Source organism: Cherax quadricarinatus, chromosome 1 (assembly GCF_038502225.1).
Source record: "Cherax quadricarinatus isolate ZL_2023a chromosome 1, ASM3850222v1, whole genome shotgun sequence".
Classification (NCBI taxonomy): Eukaryota; Metazoa; Arthropoda; class Malacostraca; order Decapoda; family Parastacidae; genus Cherax; species Cherax quadricarinatus.
The window spans coordinates 83200396-83217984 of record NC_091292.1 but is presented as its reverse complement, the minus strand read 5'-3'; the positions used below and the strand labels follow the sequence as shown (position 1 = coordinate 83217984).

Below are 17589 nucleotides of genomic sequence, written 5' to 3'. Positions count from 1 at the left end.
AACGTACGAGCCACAGCCCGGCTGATCAGGAACTGACTTTAGGTGCTTGTCCAGTGCCAGCTTGAAGACTGCCAGGGGTCTGTTGGTAATCCCCCTTATGTGTGCTGGGAGGCAGTTGAACAGTCTCGGGCCCCTGACACTTATTGTATGGTCTCTTAACGTGCTAGTGACACCCCTGCTTTTCATTGGGGGGATGGTGCATCGTCTGCCAAGTCTTTTGCTTTCGTAGTGAGTGATTTTCGTGTGCAAGTTCGGTACTAGTCCCTCTAGGATTTTCCATGCAATGGTCAGCGATGAACTTTTAAGGTTTTAAAGGCACCAAAGAAATGAGATGAGTTTTAATCCTTCCTTGTCTTGAAGATGGAGATATTAAAGGGTTTATGGCAGTTATGTTCTTGTTTGGTCAAGATAATACCAATGAACGAGACAATGGTTTGTATTACCGTAGGTTTTATATACCTACTAATAGAATTTTTGTATTAGAATTTGTATGCTAAAACAAAAATACATTAGTTACACTGAGATAAACATTTAACAGCTGAAGTTTCTGCGGGGAAGGGGGAGGGGGGAATATGGAACATATTATTATTATTATGAATATGAAAAATAACGAATGAAGGTGTGACGCATAAGCGGGGTTTCTCTCCCTGAAGGCCACAATTATCGAACTTGAGAGAACCTACAAATGGAAGACATAGACTCAGAGACATTTTCGATGACATGTTTTACTTAACCTGAATCCTCACTTTTTCTTTTTCTTTTTCTTCTTCCTCTTCCCCTTTCCTCTCTCCTTTTCTCCTCTGGGTTGTCTTTCTCTCTCCTGCCTCGTGTTTCTGTTCCTTCTTCATTTATTTTATTTCACCACTTCCCCTTTCACGCACCTCTGTGCGCTTGCTCTCCCTCTGTGGGTATCTAGCTCTCTTGCAGTGCTCCCCTTCCTTTGTATTTGACTGGCTCGTCTTCCTTATTTCCCACTTCTTCCGCTACCACTACTACTACCTCTTCTTCTTCTACTACAACTACTGTTGAGATTGAGACACATGTGCGGCGTCTGGTTGTCTTTGTTGTGGACGTTTCGCCATCCAGTGGCTGGCTGGATGGCGAAACGTCTACGATGGGGATGCCCGGGCGTTGTGCATGTGTCTTGATTTCATCCTGTCGGTATTATATACAATTCTTGTACTACTACTACTACTACCACCTCTTCCTGCCTATATATAGCCGTCCTGCTCCACCTCTGTTAGTGTGACTTTGTCAATGGTCCAAGTCGGACCGAAACGTCGTCGTAAGCTTCTCTCTTTTATGTGCGGGTTATTTGTGTAGTGTACCAAATTCTGTATACTCAGCATTGTAATCCTTATAGAGAATAAACTTTGAATTGAATTGAATTGAATATTGGTCTAGACTGATCACACTGGTCGAGGCTGTGATCACACTGGTCGAGGCTCTGATCGGTCGAGGCTCTGATCATACTGGTTGAGGCTCTGATCACACTGGTTGAGGCTCTGATCACACTGGTTGAGGCTCTGATCGCACTGGTCGAGGCTCTGATCACATTGGCCTAGACTGATCACACTGGTCGAGACTCTGATCACACTGGTCTAGAATCTGATCACATTGGTCTAGACTCTTATCACACTGGTCGAGACTCTGATCACATTGGTCGAGACTCTGATCATATTCGTCTAGACTGATCACACTGGTCGAGGCTGTGATCACATTGGTCGAGGCTCTGAGTAAGTAAGTAAGTAAGTAAGTTTATTCAGGTATACACAAATACAGTTACATAGAATTATCATACATAGCAGCATATGTGTAGAGAACCTAGGATAACCCCAAAAAGTCAGACAGAGTGACTTATTTCCATTGGGGTCTAATCACACTTGTCGAAGCTCTGATCACACTGGTTGAGGCTCTGATCACACTGGTCGAGGCTGTGATCACATTGGTCGAGACTCTGATCATATTGGTCTAGACTGATCACACTGGTCGAGGCTGTGATCACATTGGTCGAGGCTCTGATCACACTCTGATCACACTGGTTGAGGCTCTGATCACACTGGTTGAGGCTCTGATCACACTGGTTGAGGCTCTGATCACACTGGTTGAGGCTCTGATCACACTGGTTGAGGCTCTGATCACACTGGTTGAGGCTCTGATCACACTGGTTGAGGCTCTGATCACACTGGTTGAGGCTCTGATCACACTGGTTGAGGCTCTGATCACACTGGTTGAGGCTCTGAGCACACTGGTCGAGGCTCTGATCACACTGGTCGAGGCTCTGATCACACTGGTCAAGGCTCTGAGGGGACTGACCGCTTCAAAATTACTTCTGTTCTCTCTGCTTGAAGTCACCTCAGTATTCCATTGAAGAATCCTACTGTGCAGGCGAAACGTTTCAGCAATAAAGTTACTCAAGTGCTGAACATCAAAATGGTATACAATACCGACAGGTTGTTAGGTAAGACACATATGCAACAGTTAGACAACTTTGAACATTAAAATGGTATAAAATACCGACAGATTGTTAGGTAAGACACATATGCAACAGTTAGGTATCTTTATTTCGAAACGTTTCGCCTACACAGTAGGCTTCTTCAGTCGAGTACAGAAAAGTTGATAGAAGCAGAAGATACTTGAAGACGATGTAATCAGTCCATCACCCTTAAAGTTTTGAGGTGGTCAGTCCCTCAGTCTGGAGAAGAGCATTGTTCCGTTGTCTGAAACAATATGAAGTTGAAGTGACAGAATGAGGCTTTATATAGTGCCAGGAGGTGAGACGTAGGTTGCTTTGGGAGGGCAGGTCCCTCTCAAACCCAGCCGTTCTCACTAGTAGAGGTTGTCGAAGTTGATGGTCTGTACCAAGATACCCTTGTGTTGCAGTGTCTGACAGAATGAACATTAAAATGGTATAAAATACCGACAGATTGTTAGGTAAGACACATATGCAACAGTTAGGTATCTTTATTTCGAAACGTTTCGCCTACACAGTAGGCTTCTTCAGTCGAGTCCAGAAAAGTTGATAGAAGCAGAAGATACTTGAAGACGATGTAATCAGTCCATCACCCTTAAAGTTTTGAGGTGGTCAGTCCCTCAGTCTGGAGAAGAGCATTGTTCCGTTGTCTGAAACAATATGAAGTTGAAGTGACAGAATGAGGCTTTATATAGTGCCAGGAGGTGAGACGTAGGTTGCTTTGGGAGGGCAGGTCCCTCTCAAACCCAGCCGTTCTCACTAGTAGAGGTTGTCGAAGTTGATGGTCTGTACCAAGATACCCTTGTGTTGCAGTGTCTGACAGAATGAACATTAAAATGGTATAAAATACCGACAGATTGTTAGGTAAGACACATATGCAACAGTTAGGTATCTTTATTTCGAAACGTTTCGCCTACACAGTAGGCTTCTTCAGTCGAGTACAGAAAAGTTGATAGAAGCAGAAGATACTTGAAGACGATGTAATCAGTCCATCACCCTTAAAGTTTTGAGGTGGTCAGTCCCTCAGTCTGGAGAAGAGCATTGTTCCGTTGTCTGAAACAATATGAAGTTGAAGTGACAGAATGAGGCTTTATATAGTGCCAGGAGGTGAGACGTAGGTTGCTTTGGGAGGGCAGGTCCCTCTCAAACCCAGCCGTTCTCACTAGTAGAGGTTGTCGAAGTTGATGGTCTGTACCAAGATACCCTTGTGTTGCAGTGTCTGACAGAATGAACATTAAAATGGTATAAAATACCGACAGATTGTTAGGTAAGACACATATGCAACAGTTAGGTATCTTTATTTCGAAACGTTTCGCCTACACAGTAGGCTTCTTCAGTCGAGTACAGAAAAGTTGATAGAAGCAGAAGATACTTGAAGACGATGTAATCAGTCCATCACCCTTAAAGTTTTGAGGTGGTCAGTCCCTCAGTCTGGAGAAGAGCATTGTTCCGTTGTCTGAAACAATATGAAGTTGAAGTGACAGAATGAGGCTTTATATAGTGCCAGGAGGTGAGACGTAGGTTGCTTTGGGAGGGCAGGTCCCTCTCAAACCCAGCCGTTCTCACTAGTAGAGGTTGTCGAAGTTGATGGTCTGTACCAAGATACCCTTGTGTTGCAGTGTCTGACAGAATGAACATTAAAATGGTATAAAATACCGACAGATTGTTAGGTAAGACACATATGCAGCAGTTAGGTATCTTTATTTCGAAACGTTTCGCCTACACAGTAGGCTTCTTCAGTCGAGTACAGAAAAGTTGATAGAAGCAGAAGATACTTGAAGACGATGTAATCAGTCCATCACCCTTAAAGTTTTGAGGTGGTCAGTCCCTCAGTCTGGAGAAGAGCATTGTTCCGTTGTCTGAAACAATATGAAGTTGAAGTGACAGAATGAGGCTTTATATAGTGCCAGGAGGTGAGACGTAGGTTGCTTTGGGAGGGCAGGTCCCTCTCAAACCCAGCCGTTCTCACTAGTAGAGGTTGTCGAAGTTGATGGTCTGTACCAAGATACCCTTGTGTTGCAGTGTCTGACAGAATGAACATTAAAATGGTATAAAATACCGACAGATTGTTAGGTAAGACACATATGCAACAGTTAGGTATCTTTATTTCGAAACGTTTCGCCTACACAGTAGGCTTCTTCAGTCGAGTACAGAAAAGTTGATAGAAGCAGAAGATACTTGAAGACGATGTAATCAGTCCATCACCCTTGGTACAGACCATCAACTTCGACAACCTCTACTAGTGAGAACGGCTGGGTTTGAGAGGGACCTGCCCTCCCAAAGCAACCTACGTCTCACCTCCTGGCACTATATAAAGCCTCATTCTGTCACTTCAACTTCATATTGTTTCAGACAACGGAACAATGCTCTTCTCCAGACTGAGGGACTGACCACCTCAAAACTTTAAGGGTGATGGACTGATTACATCGTCTTCAAGTATCTTCTGCTTCTATCAACTTTTCTGTACTCGACTGAAGAAGCCTACTGTGTAGGCGAAACGTTTCGAAATAAAGATACCTAACTGTTGCATATGTGTCTTACCTAACAGTTAGACAACTTTATTCCGAAACGTTTCGCCTACACAGTAGGCTTCTTCAGTCGAATACAGAAAGTAGGCAGGAACAGTAGAGATGTGAAGACGATGTAATCAGTCCATCACCCTTAAAGTCGTAGAATTTGAGGTTGTCAGTCCCTCGGCCTGGAGAAGTTCAGTTCCATAGTCGCTTGATCTTCAGATAGTTCCTGACTATGGAACTGAACTTCTCCAGGCCGAGGGACTGACAACCTCAAATTCTACGACTTTAAGGGTGATGGACTGATTACATCGTCTTCACATCTCTACTGTTCCTGCCTACTTTCTGTATTCGACTGAAGAAGCCTACTGTGTAGGCGAAACGTTTCGGAATAAAGTTGTCTAACTGTTGCATATGTGTCTTACCTACTCAAGTGCTGCACACTCGCCTATATGTGATTGCAGGGGTAGAGTCACAGCTCCTGGCCCCGCATCTAGTTCCCAGGCGTTGCATGATCCTTACAGATTTAGCGAATCTTCATGAATATATCAATATTTAATTATTGAATTTCCCGCCTGTCCCTAATGGGCCATACATTATAGTAACTATTCAATAAGCTGCAAATAAATTTCTCTGCTACCTGGTTCATAAAATGTAAATTCAAGTTAATTTAACATTTACTTCACTGCGTTGACTTAATGAATGATAATAGTATATATAAAGAAACTGGATCGTGATATGTAAAGGTGTATTATTTGTTTTGTGTTGTGTTGATGTGTCCAACAACACAGTGCCGGAGATGACAGCATCCTGGCTGGTTGTTACACGTCTTTGTGAGTTGTAGTCGTCTTCCTTATTTCCCCCTCAGTGGCTTATTTACTCTGGAATAACCGACAGAGTCATGTTGCATAAGTTGTTTTCATGGAGATCATCTCCTAGGATGCTACTCTCAGTAGTCTTGCTAACATCTAGCTTGAAATTAATCCGGATATTAATCTGATTAATATCCTCCACTCAGGGAAGGTTCCTTGATGCTGGTGAGGGGCTCTTGATCTAGGGAATTGGATCTGTGCACCAATTCCCTGAATTAAGCCTGAATGCTTTCAATTCCCGCCCCACCTCACATGTGGTGTATACTCCTTACGGGTTTAGCGCTCCCCTGTGATAATAATAATGATTAATATCCTGATAGCTTATAACCCAGGGGTAATCCAAGCCGATCACTGTGGCTTATTTCCCATTGGAGTCCTTAGATCCTTAGGATGCGACCCATAACAGCCTTCTGTCTCCTGTATATCTAGTGCTTCACTTGAGGTGCTTTGATGCTGGTGAAAGACTTTTGATCCATGGAATCGGAGCTACTCTCCCCCATCTCTGATTAATCCAGATTACCCATCTAGAAACCCATCAGTTACACAACCCAGGGCAACATGGGTTTAGAACAGGTCGCTCCTGTCTGTCTCAACTATTGGATCACTACGACAAGGTCCTAAATGCACTAGAAGACAAAAAGAATGCAGATGTAATATATACAGACTTTGCAAAAGCCTTCGACAAGTGTGACCATGGCGTAATAGCGCACAAAATGCGTGCTAAAGGAATAACAGGAAAAGTCGGTCGATGGATCTATAATTTCCTCACTAACAGAACACAGAGAGTAGTCGTCAACAGAGTAAAGTCCGAGGCAGCTACGGTGAAAAGCTCTGTTCCACAAGGCACAGTACTCGCTCCCATCTTGTTCCTCATCCTCATATCCGACATAGACAAGGATGTCAGCCACAGCACCGTGTCTTCCTTTGCAGATGACACCCGAATCTGCATGACAGTGTCTTCCATTGCAGACACTGCAAGGCTCCAGGCGGACATCAACCAAATCTTTCAGTGGGCTGCAGAAAACAATATGAAGTTCAACGATGAGAAGTTTCAATTACTCAGATATGGTAAACATGAGGAAATTAAATCTTCATCAGAGTACAAAACAAATTCTGGCCACAAAATAGAGCGAAACACCAACGTCAAAGACCGGGGAGTGATCATGTCGGAGGATCTCACCTTCAAGGACCATAACATTGTATCAATCGCATCTGCTAGAAAAATGACAGGATGGATAATGAGAACCTTCAAAACTAGGGAGGCCAAGCCCATGATGACACTCTTCAGGTCACTTGTTCTATCTAGGCTGGAATATTGCTGCACACTAACAGCACCTTTCAAGGCAGGTGAAATTGCCGACCTAGAAAATGTACAGAGAACTTTCACGGCGTGCATAACGGAGATAAAACACCTCAATTACTGGGAGCGCTTGAGGTTCCTAAACCTGTATTCCCTGGAATGCAGGAGGGAGAGATACATGATTATATACACCTGGAAAATCCTAGAGGGACTAGTACCGAACTTGCACACGAAAATCACTCACTACGAAAGCAAAAGACTTGGCAGACGATACACCATCCCCCCAATGAAAAGCAGGGGTGTCACTAGCACGTTAAGAGACCATACAATAAGTGTCAGGGGCCTGAGACTGTTCAACTGCACACATAAGGGGGATTACCAACAGACCCCTGGCAGTCTTCAAGCTGGCACTGGACAAGCACCTAAAGTAAGTTCCTGATCAGCCGGGCTGTGGCTCGTACGTTGGTTTACGTGCAGCCAGCAGCAACAGCCTGGTTGATCAGGCTCTGATCCACCAGGAGGCCTGGTCACAGACCGGGCCGCGGGGGCGTTGACCCCCGGAACTCTCTCCAGGTAAACTCCAGGTAATAGGTAATACATATTGAGAGTCTTGCACTCTCAAATCTTCCCCCAGGAAGGTTCCTTGATGCTGGTGAGGGGCTCTTGATCTAGGGAATTCTATCTGTGCTCCAGTTCCCTGTATTGAGTCTGAATACCTTCCATATCCCCCCCCCCCACATGCACTGTAAGTTTCGTAATTTGCAAGTTTCCTGATTTGCGTTCTTTCGTTATCCAATGTTTTAACTGAAAGATCTCTGTAGCCTAACTTCAGTTATATACACCTTTTCTGTGGAGTCCATTTTCGTTTTTACTTACAAAATGCAAATGCTAGAAGATTTTGTTGGAAGTTTTTCATTCCTTGGTCCCAGAACTGAAATGTTTCCAATAAAATGTCCTAGCGCTTGTATTTTGTGTCTTTCACGAACTTTATTATGTGTTGATATCTCAAGCCATTTTGCACCTTTTTTCATAGCCTGGCTCTCAACCACTAAAAAGTTAATCAGAGGATTGAAAGAGAGTGTTTGTCTCAAACATAAAATGAGCTAAAAATCTGATGCCAAATGGATATGTGGACATACCATATTTTAGTGATACACACTATTCATGGAATTTGGATTCATGAAGTCCTGTAGTAGCCAAACCCCCACAAATTTGAGAGTTCGACTGTACTTGTTAGAGAAAGTGGGATTATAATACAGTGGACCCCTGCATAACGATTACCTCCGAATGTGACCAATTATGTAAGTGTATTTATGTAAGTGCCTTTGTATGTGTATGTTTGGGGGTCTGAAATGGACTAATCTACTTCACAATATTTCTTATGGGAACAAATTCGGTCAGTACTGGCACCTGAACATACTTCTGGAGTGAAAAAATATCGTTAACCGGGGGTCCACTGTATATCTTTACTCATGAAGTTGTTTGAAAGCAATTGCCAGCATAATTTAATATACTAACTGGTTTCCTTTTATAGAGCTATACTAGGATAAATGTACCAAGTGATGTTCCCTTTATGTGTACATAAAATATCTATGTGCCCCTTTGAATTATTGTACAAATTTTTACTACTGTCTGTAAAGTCATTTGCAAATTTCCTAAACAGAGCTTGTCCTATATGTTTGTACAGTGTATTGGTATTAAATAAGTTTACACAGTGAGTGTCAGGTGAGATAGATTATTCCAGAATTGCTTGGAGCTTTGTGATGAGAATATTTTGTATACAGTGGAAACCTGGTTTTCGCACGCTTCAGTTATCGGACGTTTTGGTTTTAGGACTGTTTTTTGTGTGAAACTTTGTTCCGGATATCGGACCTTGCTCCGGTAATCGGACATAGTATTATACACGTTTGCGTGCCAGGTGGACACCTCCACTACACCTCTCAGTCTGCCTCGGTCACTGATTGTATGAGCATTACTTTGCACATTCCAAAACATTTTGTAATATGTAATCCCTTGTTTTTGGGGCTTGTTTTTTAATTGTGACTGCAAATTAAGCCAACATGGGCCCAAAGAAAGTTTCTAGTGCCAGCCCTTTGATAAAGAAGGCAAGAAACATGATAGAAACAAAGAAAAAGTTCGTAGAAAAATATGAAAGTGACATACGTTTAACCAACCTTGCCATGATGTATGGGAAGTCGAAAACAACAATCTTCTCCAGCCTGGCAAAGAAAGTAGAAATCAAGGAAGCTAAAGTTGCAAAAGGGGTGAATGTGCTAACAAAACAGAGATCACAAACAGTGGAAGATATGGAGTTGTTGTTGTTGGTGTGATTAACAAAAAACAGTTAGCAGTAGATAGTGTTGTGGAGTCGATCATTTGTGAAAAGGCAAGGCAGTTACATGCGGATCTTATAAAGAATATGCCTGGAATGAGTGCTCTTGTTAGTGATTTTCAGGCCAGCAGAGGTTAGTTCAGCAGATTCAAGAAGCATAGTGGCATACACAGTGTTGTAAGGCATGGTGAGGCTGCAGGTTCAGACAAACATGCAGCTGAAAATTTCGTGCATGAATTCAAGGGGTACGTAGGGGCTGAAGAATTCCTCGCCCAACAAGTGTTTAATTGTGACAAAACAGGCCTCTTTTGGAAGGAAATGCCAAAGAGGACCTGCATCATGCATAAGGAAAAGGCATGGCCAGGACACAAGCCTATGAATGACAGATTAACTCACTTGTTCTGTGCTAACTCTAGCAGGGATTTCAAAGTGAAGCCTTTACTGGTATATCACTCTGAAAATCCCAGAGTGTTCAAGAAAAACGATGTCTTCAAGAGTAAATTGTGTGTGACATGGAAAGCTAATAATAAGGCATGGGCCACGAGGCAAATTTTCAAAGAGTGGTCCGTGGTGTGTTTGGCCCGAGTGTGAAAAAATACCTCCTGGAAAAGAAATTGCCAGTCAAGTACCTCCTGCTTATCCTCCAGACTTGGAAGACCAATTGTCTAGGGACTTCAGTTTTGTATCATTGAAATTCTTGCCCCCTAACACCGCTCCTCTCATCCAGCCCATGGACCAGCAGGTCATTTCTAACTTCAAAAAACTCAACACCAGAGCAATGTCTCAAAGGTGCTTCGAAGTGACCTTGGATACTGAGGGATCACTTCAGTATCCTCCATTGCATAAGCCTTATAGGTAAGGCTTGGCAGGAAGTGACTTCTAGGACTTTGAACTCTGCGTAGAGAAATTTGTGGCCAAACTGTGTCCAAGAGAAGGATTTTGAAGGGTTTGAGGCTGACGCTGTCAACCCTCTGCCTGTTGTGGAATGTATTGTGTCATTGGGGATATGAGTGATGAGGAGGTGGAAGAGTTGGTGGAGGACCACAGGGAAGAGCTAACCACTGAAGAGCTGCAAGACCTTCAACTCGAACAGCAACAGACTGTAGCTAAGCAAATTGCTTCAGGGGAGGAGGTAGAGAGAGGGGAAAGGGTACCATCTTCAGTGATCAAAGGACATTTGTGCGAAGTGGAGGGAGGTTTTGTGGAGAAATACCACCCTGACCATGCTGAAACAAGCCATATCTGCAACATGTTCATTGACAGAACCTTGTTTCACTTCAGACAAATCTTAACCCTTTCAGGGTTCAGAGGCCAAATTTCAAAGTGTGCACCAGGGTCCAAGAATTTTCAAAAAATAATTTTGTTATTTTTTCTTATGAAATGGTAGAGAATCTTTTTCTGAAGGTAATAAAACAAAAAGTACGAAATTTGATGGAAAACTGACAAAATTATGCTCTCGCGAATTTTGATGTGTCGGTGATATTTACGCATCGGCGATTTTGCCGACTTTGACTTCCATTTTAGGGCAATTACAATATTCTAGTCAACCAAAATTCTCAGCTATTTCACTAGTATTACTTCTGTTCTATCGATTGAGCACAAGAAATTGCCAAGTCAACTGTTTCAACAACAAAATAAAGTGACCAGAAATTGGTAATTTGGCCAATTTAATGCAAAGTTCAAAATATTCCAATTTCAAAATAGGGTCCAAAATAAACAATGCAGGCATTCCTTTGACTAAACTACATTTCCTCTGTTCATTAGTTATGTTTTCAGGCTTTACAAATGAATTCCATTTTGGTTTTTTATTCACATAATGAATTTTTATTCAAACCAAAAAATAGAAGATTTACTGTTATGCAATACTGTAATAATTGTATAAATAATATTACCACATTTGTGAATGTATATTAGACCCACCAGCTGTCATGTATTAGACTTGTGAGGTCATTTGTTTACTCTTGAACATCGGCAAAAATTTAACATTTCTGCTACTTTGAGCTCAGTTTCAAGCCATTTCCAGTAATAAAATCAATCAAAATCATCTCTATTTCTGTAGTATATCTTCCATTCTATCAAATGAGACCAAGAAATTGCAAATACAGCTATAAAAAACATACGAAAAAACACTGCAAACTTCGCTGTTTTAATAAAAAATTACGGTCTCAGTTTTTTTTCTCTCATTATGCACTGTGTGCTGCAGGATTTGTTTTTGTGGTGCACACATACCACATAGATGTATTCTTTCATATCTAGGCCCAAATTTACTGCTCACAGCTTATCAGAGTGAGCTGAACTCATAGCGTAGATCTATGGTTTGGACCCTGAACGTAAAGCCGTAGATCTACGGCACGGACCCTGAAAGGGTTAAAGAGATTCCAGAAACAGACCTCTCTGGATAGATTGACTCTCAAGCTGGTCCTAGTGCCATTAAAAGACAAAGAAGGGAAGTAACCCCAGAGAAGGACTTGATACCTGAAGTCCTTATGGAGGGGGATTACCCTTCCAAACAATAACCCCAATTCCCTCTCCCCTCCTTGCCTTCTTCAATATGCCAAAAAGAGTCTTCAGTAAAGGTTTGTAATGCTTATATTTATTTATATTTATCATTGGTTTGTGTATGTAAAACTATATTCTTTAAAAAACGAATTTTTTGTGAATATTTTTGGGTGTCTGGAACAGATTAATTGTATTTACATTATTTCTTATGGGAAAAATTGATTCAGTTTTTCCACGTTTTGGTTTCAGAACCACCTAAAACGGATTAAGTTCGAAAACCAGGGTTCCACTGTATATTTATTTACTTAATTTGTCCAATTGTCTTACTTATTTGTTTCCATGTATAGTATGTATAGCATGATGTTTAGGCAGAATTGTCTCTTTCGTTTACAAACTAATTTAAATACAGTATACAGTGTGTGTATGATATCACGATAAAATTAGCATTGTTAATGTTTTTGTGGAATTTGTAACTTGTGAATTAGACTTTGGCAATTAGTCAATTTCTTATGTTTTTATAAGTTCTTGAATTGATTTCAGAAAAAAATAAACTGAACCAGGAACTGTAATGATGATGCAAGTGTCTATTATTATCATATAAAACATACTGATAGACGCCAACACTTTATTTCCTCAAAGAGTAAAGGGTCAACGCTTCCAGTGAGTGTTAAACTTTATCACTTAATTTCTTTCAGTCTGTCGAAGGAGTTTGTAATTAGTAGCAAAGCTAGAGTGATTTAAATAGTATCAGATTAATCTTCTGCACTTTCTGAGCTATCACTATAGGCCTATATTAGCACTGTGCTGTGGCTTTTGGAATAAAGACATCTAACTGTTGCATATGTCTTACTTATCAACTTGTCAGTATTGTATACCATTATCATATTCACATAGAAATTTCATGTTGCATATTTGGGTGTCATGATTTAAGTGAGGAGACCCATGTTTATGAACTGTGCTAGTTTATCTCAGTTTTTGAGTGAAGCTGTGGGAGAGGGAAAAGACAAAGAGAATAATAGGAGAAGGGAGAAAGGACAGGTAGAGAGAGAGATATAGCTGAAGAAAAATGGAATTGGTAAGAGAAGGACAGGGGAAACAGAGGTGATGAGAGGGAGAAATGAAGTGGGTAAATAAGTACTGTACATCAATTACAAAATGACAGCTATTTGGGCAGGTGAAAGTGAGCTACTGTCACTGCTGAAAAACACACAATGCTATTGTTTTTTAACACCATAAGTTTATTCCTTAGCTACAATGTGGCATCAACCACTTCTCTTGTTTCTTGTGTGATTAAAATTGCTTGCATGAAATATTTAAAACTGGAAACAGTTTTCAAAGTCACAAACAAAAGTGAGATTTATTGTTAATGAGTGATGATAATGAGTACAGTAAGGCCTCGCTTTACGGCGTTTCGCCTTATGGCGTTACACTAAGATGTAAAATTATGACCAAAATTTGTTATATGGCAAGCGGTCTTTTAACCCTTTGAGGGTTTCGGACGTACTAGTACGGCTTACGACCCAGGGCTTTTGATATACTAGTACGTCTAAATTCTAGCGCCCTCAAATCTAGTGGGAGAAAGCTGGTAGGCCTCCATATGAAAGAATGGGTCTATGTGGTCAGTGTGCATGGTATAAAAAAAATCCTGCAGCACACAGTGCATAATGAGAAAAAAAAGAACTTTGACCGTTTTTTTGGAATAAAACAGCGACTTTGCACTGTATTTTCGTATGGTATTTATTGTTGTATTCTAGTTTTCTTGATCTCATTTTATAGAATGGAAGACATATCATAGAAATTGAGATGATTTTGACTGGTTTTACAATGAAAAGTACCTTGAAATTGAGTTCAAAGTAGCAGAAATGTTCGATTTTTACCAAAGTTCAAAAGTAAACAAATTATGCCAGGCGTCCAATACACGTCAACTGGTGAGTCTAATATTCTTTTGCCAGTGTGCCAATATGATTCATACCATTTTTTACACTAATGCAGTAGTCCGCATAACAGTAAATCTCTATTTTTTGTGAGAATAAAAATTCGAAGTGGAAAGCAAAAGAATGTAAGAGGGGCCATGAGACGTGACTAATGAACAGAGGAAATGTCATTTTAGTGCCAGGAATGTATTTCTTGTTTGTTCTGGACCCTATTCGGAAATTGGCATCTTTTGAAATTTGTGTGAAATTGGCAAAATTGCTAAATTCTGACCACTGTACTGGATAGTTGAAATTGGTAAATGGGTGGTTTCTTGCACTCATTCAATAGAAAAAATGGAGTTCTAGCGAAATATTCATGTTTTTTGTCGACTAGTACAGTGGAACTGGCCGAAAATGGGGCTCAAAGTGGGCAAAATCGCCGATCCGTAAACATCGCCGAGACCGCTAACTTCCCGAGAGCATAATTCCATAAGTTTTCCATCAAATTTCATATTTTTGGTGTCATTATGATCGGGAAAAGATTCTATCTTTTCATAAGAATTTTTTTTTTTTTTTTTTAAATTTGGCCGACCCTGAGAACGAGTTTCGGAGAGGGCCTGTCGACCCTCAAAGGGTTAAATACGGCGCCCCCCACCCAGTTTGTTTACATTTTCCGTGACCACGTCTATTATGTCAGGAAACTTTCCAAAATTTAAAGTGTTTTAAAGTTACTGATAATTATACTTATGTGTACCTGTACCTAAATATACTTGCATATTTTATATGTACTCTGATAATTATACTTATGTGTACCTGTACCTAAATAGACTTACACACTGTGCTGGTGTTCAGGTACACATTAAAATCGCTAAGTCTGTCTCTACTCATGACACCAATACTACGTAATAATAATCACTCTTGGGCACACTAAATGTCTTATTTTACATCAATATATTCACACCACACATTGCCCTCAGACATGACATCTCCACTGCCTCCAGCCTTCTCCTCGCTGCAACATTCATCACCCACGCTTCACACCCATATAAGAGCGTTGGTAAAACTATACTCTCATACATTCCCCTCTTTGCCTCCAAGGACAAAGTTCTTTGTCTCCACAGACTCCTAAGTGCACCACTCACTCTTTTTCCCTCATCAATTCTATGATTCACCTCATCTTTCATAGACCCATCCGCTGACACGTCCACTCCCAAATATCTGAATACGTTCACCTCCTCCATACTCTCTCCCTCCAATCTGATATTCAATCTTTCATCACCTAATCTTTTTGTTATCCTCATAACCTTACTCTTTCCTGTATTCACCTTTAATTTTCTTCTTTTGCACACCCTACCAAATTCATCCACCAATCTCTGCAACTTCTCTTCAGAATCTCCCAAGAGCACAGTGTCATCAGCAAAGAGCAGCTGTGACAACTCCCACTTTGTGTGTGATTCTTTATCTTTTAACTCCACGCCTCTTGCCAAGACCCTCGCATTTACTTCTCTTACAACCCCATCTATAAATATATTAAACAACCACGGTGACATCACACATCCTTGTCTAAGGCCTACTTTTACTGGGAAAAAATTTCCCTCTTTCCTACATACTCTAACTTGAGCCTCACTATCCTCGTAAAAACTCTTCACTGCTTTCAGTAACCTACCTCCTACACCATACACTTGCAACATCTGCCACATTGCCCCCCTATCCACCCTGTCATACGCCTTTTCCAAATCCATAAATGCCACAAAGACCTCTTTAGCCTTATCTAAATACTGTTCACTTATATGTTTCACTGTAAACACCTGGTCCACACACCCCCTACCTTTCCTAAAGCCTCCTTGTTCATCTGCTATCCTATTCTCCGTCTTACTCTTAATTCTTTCAATTATAACTCTACCATACACTTTACCAGGTACACTCAACAGACTTATCCCCCTATAATTTTTGCACTCTCTTTTATCCCCTTTGCCTTTATACAAAGGAACTATGCATGCTCTCTGCCAATCCCTAGGTACCTTACCCTCTTCCATACATTTATTAAACAATTGCACCAACCACTCCAAAACTATATCCCCACCTGCTTTTAACATTTCTATCTTTATCCCATCAATCCCGGCTGCCTTACCCCCTTTCATTTTACCTACTGCCTCACGAACTTCCCCCACACTCACAACTGGCTCTTCCTCACTCCTACAAGATGTTATTCCTCCTTGCCCTATACACGAAATCACAGCTTCCCTATCTTCATCAACATTTAACAATTCCTCAAAATATTCCTTCCATCTTCCCAATACCTCTAACTCTCCATTTAATAACTCTCCTCTCCTATTTTTAACTGACAAATCCATTTGTTCTCTAGGCTTTCTTAACTTGTTAATCTCACTCCAAAACTTTTTCTTATTTTCAACAAAATTTGTTGATAACATCTCACCCACTCTCTCATTTGCTCTCTTTTTACATTGCTTCACCACTCTCTTAACCTCTCTCTTTTTCTCCATATACTCTTCCCTCCTTGCATCACTTCTACTTTGTAAAAACTTCTCATATGCTAACTTTTTCTCCCTTACTACTCTCTTTACATCATCATTCCACCAATCGCTCCTCTTCCCTCCTGCACCCACTTTCCTGTAACCACAAACTTCTGCTGAAGACTCTAACACTACATTTTTAAACCTACCCCATACCTCTTCGACCCCATTGCCTATGCTCTCATTAGCCCATCTATCCTCCAATAGCTGTTTATATCTTACCCTAACTGCCTCCTCTTTTAGTTTATAAACCTTCACCTCTCTCTTCCCTGATGCTTCTATTCTCCTTGTATCCCATCTACCTTTTACTCTCAGTGTAGCTACAACTAGAAAGTGATCTGATATATCTGTGGCCCCTCTATAAACATGTACATCCTGAAGTCTACTCAACAGTCTTTTATCTACCAATACATAATCCAACAAACTACTGTCATTTCGCCCTACATCATATCGTGTATACTTATTTATCCTCTTTTTCTTAAAATATGTATTACCTATAACTAAACCCCTTTCTATACAAAGTTCAATCAAAGGGCTCCCATTATCATTTACACCTGGCACCCCAAACTTACCTACCACACCCTCTCTAAAAGTTTCTCCTACTTTAGCATTCAGGTCCCCTACCACAATTACTCTCTCACTTGGTTCAAAGCCTCCTATACATTCACTTAACATCTCCCAAAATCTCTCTCTCTCCTCTGCATTCCTCTCTTCTCCAGGTGCATACACGCTTATTATGACCCACTTCTCGCATCCAACCTTTACTTTAATCCACATAATTCTTGAATTTACACATTCATATTCTCTTTTCTCCTTCCATAACTGATCATTTAACATTACTGCTACCCCTTCCTTTGCTCTAACTCTCTCAGATACTCCAGATTTAATCCCATTTATTTCCCCCCACTGAAACTCTCCTACCCCCTTCAGCTTTGTTTCGCTTAGGGCCAGGACATCCAACTTCTTTTCATTCATAACATCAGCAATCATCTGTTTCTTGTCATCCGCACTACATCCACGCACATTTAAGCAACCCAGTTTTATAAAGTTTTTCTTCTTCTCTTTTTTAGTAATTGTATACAGGAGAAGGGGTTACTAGCCCATTGCTCCCGGCATTTTAGTCGCCTCATACGACACGCATGGCTTACGGAGG

General features: G+C 40.9%; 1 protein-coding gene across 5 annotated transcripts in view; it reads left to right on the top strand.

Annotated features, from left to right (window-relative positions):
• Positions 1-5725: 5725 nt before the first annotated feature.
• The window catches only part of LOC128688670 (solute carrier family 35 member E2A), a 100897-nt gene continuing 89033 nt past the window's right edge, over positions 5726-17589 (top strand). For 2 of the 5 annotated variants that reach the window (XM_053776644.2, XM_053776635.2), the window contains exons 1-2: positions 5726-5819; positions 12530-12649. Coding sequence is in view for 2 of the 5 variants with exons in the window: in XM_070083228.1 (XP_069939329.1) it covers positions 5786-5819 (34 nt within the window). In the remaining 3 variants the exon portion in view is untranslated. The remainder of the gene's footprint in view (positions 5820-12529; positions 12650-17589) is intronic. The other 3 variants (XM_070083228.1, XM_053776625.2, XM_053776654.2) reach the window with 2 other exon arrangements.